This window comes from Phyllostomus hastatus, unplaced genomic scaffold, assembly GCF_019186645.2.
Source record: "Phyllostomus hastatus isolate PE091 unplaced genomic scaffold, TTU_PhHast_1.1 phas_scaffold_39, whole genome shotgun sequence".
NCBI classification, from domain to species: domain Eukaryota; kingdom Metazoa; phylum Chordata; class Mammalia; order Chiroptera; family Phyllostomidae; genus Phyllostomus; species Phyllostomus hastatus.
In genome coordinates, this window is record NW_025334028.1 from 27,450,461 (window position 1) to 27,457,853 (window position 7,393).

General features: G+C 33.6%; 1 protein-coding gene across 2 annotated transcripts in view; it reads left to right on the top strand.

Annotated features, from left to right (window-relative positions):
- Positions 1 to 4,823, top strand: part of ARHGEF38 (Rho guanine nucleotide exchange factor 38) — a 130,835-nt gene extending 126,012 nt beyond the window's left edge. For both annotated transcript variants that reach the window (XM_045820334.1, XM_045820335.1), the window contains one exon: positions 4,102 to 4,823. In XM_045820334.1, coding sequence (XP_045676290.1) covers positions 4,102 to 4,287 — 186 coding nt within the window. In that variant the 3' untranslated portion in view covers positions 4,288 to 4,823. The remainder of the gene's footprint in view (positions 1 to 4,101) is intronic.
- The last annotated feature ends 2,570 nt before the right edge of the window (positions 4,824 to 7,393 follow it).

The window sequence follows — 7,393 nt, forward strand, 5'->3', positions numbered from 1 at the left end:
CAGTTTTAGAGGGAAGTTAAGTGCACTTTTCTTTTTCCACATAAATTATACTAAGGACATAATTTTTGACTTCTTAAAAGTTAGTTGTTTTTGCTAATTCTAAATTCATTGTCTGGTCCTTCATTTTTATATTTTCAACTATTTATAATAATAATAATGCTAGGTCTAGTATGTTATTGTTTAGAAAGTGCTTCAGAAGTCAGCAAGCTGGAGCACAATGTATTTGAGTAGTCATTAAAGTGATATTTTAGAAAGCTTTAATGACATGAAAAGATTTTTAAATATATTTTCAAGTGAAAAAGCAGGTTGAAAAAATTATGTGTACTCTAATTGCATGTTTATTACCATTTTGGGGAGGTAGGTAGAAAAAAGACAAAGTAAAGAATGAAGGCAGGAAGCAAGGAATGGAGGAAAGGTATTAATAGCAGTTGATTTCTTTGTTTAATTTTGCCTACCTTTGTTTAAAATTGTTTTTTTAAAATAAAAATTACTTGAGTAATAACTATACATAATTGTTAACTAAAGAATATGAAAGCTTGCTCCTGGAGAGTAAGAGAGAAAAATGAACATTTACAAAAATTTAATGTAACTATTTTGGCTCCCTGATCTCTGTATAATATTGTAAACACTAGTTTATAGGGTTTTTTAGTTTTGGAAGGGTATATTAAAACATATTATGATTTTTCATTGCTAATCAAAGAACTGGGATGAAATCAACAAAATAAGATGCAGGGAAGACAGGTAACATGGCTCACTAGGGGAGGAATAATTGAATGTGCAAACAGAATACAGAAATGCTGAACGGGGAAATATCCGGTGGTGCTAACAGGGGTAATGAATTGGCTGTGAGTCAATACTGCAACAATACAGAGTATTATACAAAAAAGGAGGTGCTGTGGGGAACTGGATAGCATTCATAGACTATTGTGCATAAAATGAACCAGAGCTTTAAAAAGAAGCAACCAATAAAAATATATTTTAAGAAATGCCAAGGAAAAAAGAATTAGATGATTATGGCTTACTAAAATTTTAATATATCTGGACCAAAACATATTAACATAGAAAATTAGAAAGATACATCCTAGAGTAATTAAAATATTTAAAAATAAGAAATCTTTTAACTCTTAAAACCATAAGAGGTTGAAACTTCTAACTCATAGTGCAATGTTACAAACTGTTGTCTCATTAAAAGTAGACATATTTCCATTTTTAGTATCTATTTTATGTTAAATGGAGATATAAACATATTATATAAAAACTGAAAACTTCTCATCCTAAATTAATTTTGGATCATGAGCATTTAAAGTAGTGAAAGTATACATTATAATTGTGTAGTTTAAATTTACAACTTTATGAGAATCTATATTTAGTGTTTAAAATATAAGCTCTAATTTCAAACCAAATAGATCTAGGTGGAAGATTTTGTATATTTCCCTTAAGAGAATATGTGCCAAAAAGAAAGAACTACAAAATACAGTTGACCCTTGAATAATACTGGTTAAAAATGTGCATGTCCATTTACACACAGATTTTTTTAATAAATAGAGAAGAAGTACTTTCTCTTCCTTACGATTTTCTTAACATTTTATTTTCTCTAGTTCAGTTTATCATAAGAATGCTGTATGTAATACATATAACATCTAAAATATTTGTTAATGACTGTTTATGTTAAGATTTCTGGTCAACAGTAGGCTATTAGTAAAGTTTTGGTGGGAATGAAAAGTTATACGTGGATTTCAACTGTTGGGGGGGTGGTAGGTATTGTAACACCCCCTCCCCCACATTGTTCATTGATCAACTGTGTTTAGGAATAATATATTAGTAGGTGATTCAAACTGCTTAAAAATTCTGAGCATGATACATATAAAAATTATAAATATATATAAAACAATGTATAATAATTACAAAAGATGACTAGCAACTGCTAATGTAGGCTCTTACAGATTATTTTCGCAAGTCACATCGTGATGGTATGTTACATTTCTGAGTGCTTTTGCAAATCAAATGCTCCACTTTGCTCTTGTAGATCTATTCAATGTCTTCACTTTCTAAACAACACTGAAACAACAACATATTAGAGAGTCCAGTCACGTTTCACAAGAATACACTCTGCATATCTTTGCCAGAACAAGAGTTTGGTTCCTAAATTATTATGAGAACAGATAAGCACAGAATTTGGAGTTGGAAGATACAGTCCTAGCAGCACCCACTGGCTCTGTGATCCAGAGAATGTCCCTACTTCTCCAAGTCACAGTTTACAGGGCTGTTGAGGATAAAGCACATTTGATATGTAAATTGTTGTGAGCACTACAAAAGGTAGATATTTTTGCTGCTACTCCATTGCTCAAAAATTTATGGCACCTCCTTTTTTGTTGTCTTTACTTTTTAAATTACCAAATAAGCCATGTCTGACAATCTGCCTTCCATGTGTCTTATATGATACAATATGACCTCTTACATGTTCTTGTATGATATATAAGCCTTTCAGCCTAACTTTCAAGTCAAATCAACATATATTTGAATCATTACTGTGTACCAGGATGTAGTCCGTGGAGAGAAGTTGAAATGTGGTTCCTCTCCTTGAGGTGAAGCTCATGCTGGAGTTGTTGAGACGATATACAAATCAATGCTCTTAGAGTTTCACCAAAAGTTAAATAACAGTTGAAGATTTAAAGAACAACTTAAATTGTAACTGTAGTTCCAGTCTCTTTCCTGCTCAACAAAATCACCTATTTCTCATTATTTCCTGTCTTACATTGACCCGCAATTTTGAGAAAGTTAATCTGCTTGCCTTTCCTGCATACTGTTTGCATGTATTCATCTCTGTACCTTGAATGATATATTCACGCCTTTTATCAACTTTGTGACCTATAAAAGGTTTCTAATTCCACAACCCAGCTCACTATTAGTTGATATATCACCTACATGTGGAGGGTGTTTTTTTGTTTTGTTTTGTTTTTGTGTGTGCCTTTGTTGTAAAACATTTGTTTTTCCTAGCTGGGTTACAAGTTCTCTCACAACATAGTATCTGGTGCTTAATAAGTACTAATAAATTCTGACTAAATGAATAAATCAATGTATTAGTTGATTGGTTAATCTTATACCATAACTAAACATTTTTATTAACAGTCTTATGATTTTAGTGGAAGAGGGACTGAATACTTATTAGGGACTTCTTATGCTTCTAATATTTATGAAGTATTCTTTTGAGGTTAGAGAAAAATTCTTTTTTTTTTAAAGATTTTATTTACTTATTTTTAGAGAGGGAAGGGAGGGAGAAAGAGAGAGAGAGAGAGAGAGAAATATCAATGTGCGGTTGCTTGGAATCATGGTCTGCAACCCAGGTATGTGCCCTGACTGGGGATCGAACCTGCGACACTTTGGTTCGCGAGAAAAATTCTTTTGACTAAAATGTGTTTTACTAGATTCTTCTAGGTCACTTAGAATATTTTGAATATTATAAATTTAATACATTGTCATTATATATATTTGGAAAATAAAAAAACAAATAAGTAAAAATAAAAATCACCTCTAATTCTACCAAAAAGTCTAACAATATTAGACTTACGTTGTACATCTGGTTTTATGTTTTTTTTGCTTACTATTTTATAATAATTATTTTCCCATGTTATTAGTTATTTTTAATTACTACAGATTTCCTTAATATATGGGCTAGAATTCATTCTCTTGCATAAGCTTCAGTGCAATTTTTCCTTCTCCCCCACTTTTCACCCTATAACTCAACTGGCTATTGCAGTAACAGTGTTATGCAAAAATGTGTCAATGTTTCCATTTCTGTTGGAGAGATTCTAACAGCTATTACTGAATAAGAAATTAATATTAAAAAATTGCCTAATAGAAACTGACAAACTGCCTTCTAGCACAGTTTAGACCCCTCCCAACAGGACACTAAAAATGCCTATTTCACTCAATTCTTGTGTGGACCATACTTTTGCAAAATACATCCATCAGGAGTTGGGAAATGTCCCTTTAGGGAAAAGAAGAAAGCTTGCATTCCTTCTCAAAGCTTGGGAATCTCTATTGCATCTGCTAACATCTTTAGGTTCTGCTTCTAATTATGTCTTTTGCTTCTTTGTCTAGATTTTCTATGCAGTTCACGCCTTTCAAGCACGAAGTAACCATGAACTCAGCCTTCAGGAATACCAAAGAGTCCATATACTTAGATTCTGTGACCTAAGTGGCAATAAAGAATGGTGGTTAGCTGAAGCTCAAGGGCAAAAAGGATATGTGCCAGCTAACTACCTTGGGAAGATGACTTATGCTTAAGGAAATAAGGCTTTTGACCCACTTTCTGACAGGCTGTTGACTGACTACCTCATAAGGCTGACATTACAATGTTGGCCAGGAAATCAAGAAACCTCCAGACTACATGAACTGGTACTGTGTCAGGTTTTAAAGAAGGCTGTGCCTCCTAACAAGGTCATTCAAACTGTATTATGAATATATATTGAAGGAAACACTAAACAAACTGAGACAGCCCAAGCTCCAACTATGAATTGCTAAAAAGTGGAAATATTTTGAAAAAATGTATTCTTTACCATCGTAAAAAGTTGGCCTTAAGGACAAGGTGTTTTCAATTTACTGTATTTTATTTTTCTGTATTATGTATTTTGCCTCAAAATGTTGTTTTTCATGTCTGTTGCACAGGCATGCACATATACACCATATTCATTACATGGTTTATATGCATTTATGTGTACTATATGGTATAGATTATCTACCATATATGTATGAACCAGGGAGTATACTAAATACACGTAAGAATAGGAATTGATCATTAATAGCCAACTAGAAGTCTGATGTCAAGCCTCTCTTTATGTTTTGAATGAAAAACACTAAATAACAAAATAATAAAAACATATTAACATTTACCAAATGCATACCAAATGCCAGACATTGTTTGATATGATTTATATGTGGTAACTTATTGGATACAACATCATGAGGAAACTGTGGCCCTAGGAGGTAAAGCTAGCCCAAGTCACATTTTTAGTAAGTGGTAGGGCTGGGCTTCAAACTGAGGTCTGGTCCTGGGGTCCACACTCCTAGGTGCTGCACGGTGCTAACCCACTAAGGGTGTCCACATTTGCCATCATAAAGCACTCAGTGAGGCAAACAACAGACAGTGATGAGGCCCATTTCTCTCAGGTCCACATTTACGTACTGAGAAAGTTTTCACAATCAAGGGCTATAAAAACTTCCATGATTCTGGCCTAGAAGAAATGAAATACCTGGGTTTATTTATTTTTATTGTTTTGCTTAAACATTTTTGAAAGCATGCTTGTTTAAAAACTATCCTACATGATTGCTAATGATATTTTAATGAAGAAAAATTTTTTGATCACTCCATTATTTGGATAATAACTGGGGAATGTATGTTCCATGCTCTGAGCCAAGCTGCAAATATTTTTAGTTGACAATTTGTACTTCGACAAGGCAGGCACTGAGGTGAACATTTGCTAGAACACAAGGTCCTGGAACACAGAACTTTACTTTGGGAATTGCTCAGAACTGTCCCCTCAAGTTTCAGGCATATTTTGTTGAGACATTTTATTGAACTAAAGATGCTTCTATTCAAAAGATAACATTAAATTAAATTTGACTTAGTGGTTTCTTTTTAGAACCAAAATAAGGCAGACTTTCATTGTCTACATAAATTGTGCTAATATGACATCAAATTTTAAGATTAAAATTAAAATTACTTAAAAGATTTTATTTGTATGTGTGTACTGTTACATATATCCTGGAGAACTACAAATAACAAAATGAAGAGTTATGCTTTTTTCAGAGGGTTGCTGACTATAACATACATGTGTGACATGTACCTCCACATATTCATAAGACATTTACATGACAGAAAACATTCTATTTTATGATAGAGTAGTCCCCTGTTATCCACAGGGGACTTGTTACAAGACTCCACTGGATGCCTGAAACCTCAGATAGTATCCAAACCCTATACATACTGTTTTCTTCTGTATATATAAGTACATACCTATAATAAAGTTTAATTTATAAATTAGACATAGTAAGAGATTAACAATAGTAACTAATAATAAGATAGAACAATTATAACAATATATGTAATAAGTTATGTGAATGTGGTCTCTCTTTCAAAATAGCTTGTTGTAATACACTTACCCTTCTTGTGATGATGTAAGACTACACAGTGTCTATAAGGGGTGTTCAACCTGCGGCCCATGGGCTTCTTGTGGCTCAGGATGGCTGTGATTGTGGCCCAACACAAAATCCTAAATTTACTTAAAACATTATGAGATTTTTTTGTGATTACCTGTCACAATGTATTTAATGTGTGGCCCAAAGCAACTCTTCTTCCAGTGTGGCCCAGAGATGCCATAAGGCTGGACTCCCCTGGTATGTGGTGAGATAAAGTGAGGTGAATGACATCATAGGCAGTGTGATGCAGCATTAGGCTACTATAAGCACTGGGATACTTCAACAGTCGAACTGATATCCTCAAAGGCTGCTGAGTAAGGGGAAGTTAGAGTATAGAGTGTGCATACGCCAGACAAAGGGATGGTTCACGTTCCAGGCTGGACAGAGCTGGATGATGGGAGATTTCACCACACTGCTTAAAATGGAGCATGATTTAAAACTTGTGAATTCTTTATTTCTGGAGTTTTTCATTTAATATTTTTGGACTGTGCTTGATGGGGGGGCAAGTGAAACTGTGGATAAGAGGGGTACCAGTTGTTCCTAAAATTCTTAACCTCAATATGGTTTTATAAGGTTCTACTGGTAAGTCATTTTTGCATAAAATATTTTTTTGTTTTGAGTTGGGTACCAAAAATAGATTTTTTCTTTTTCTATACACAGAAACATTTGTACCCAACAATAAAATATAAGTAAATCCAGTTTTCCTAGGGTAAAGCAAAAGGAAATCCAAACTTGTTACTTGTGGGAACAGTGAACATGCCCAACAACCAAGACAGTGGGGAAATGTTGCACACATACACACACACAGGTGTGGCAAATGTAGGTTTACAGTTGTGAGTACCTAAAACAGGTTTAGGTGAGTACCTAAAATCTTGTATTATTATTAATTTATTCATTATGGTATTATTTTCCATAAGAACAACTGTAAACTACTTTTGTCACACACTGTGTATGTAATTTAAATTGTGACCTTAATATTTCCCACAAAATGAAAAATTATATAAGTAGAGTAGAACATATTTGCTTTTCTGGCTGAAATATTGACTAGATGTATAGGAAAAGCTTGGTCTACTTGTTGTGTGGCCCTAGGATTGATGCTTCCTGTCTGACATATGAAGAAACCACATCATTAAATTCATAGCTGCAGTCAGCTGTTGAGCCAGAGTTATAAGGATCCACCCACTGCAGTCCCCCA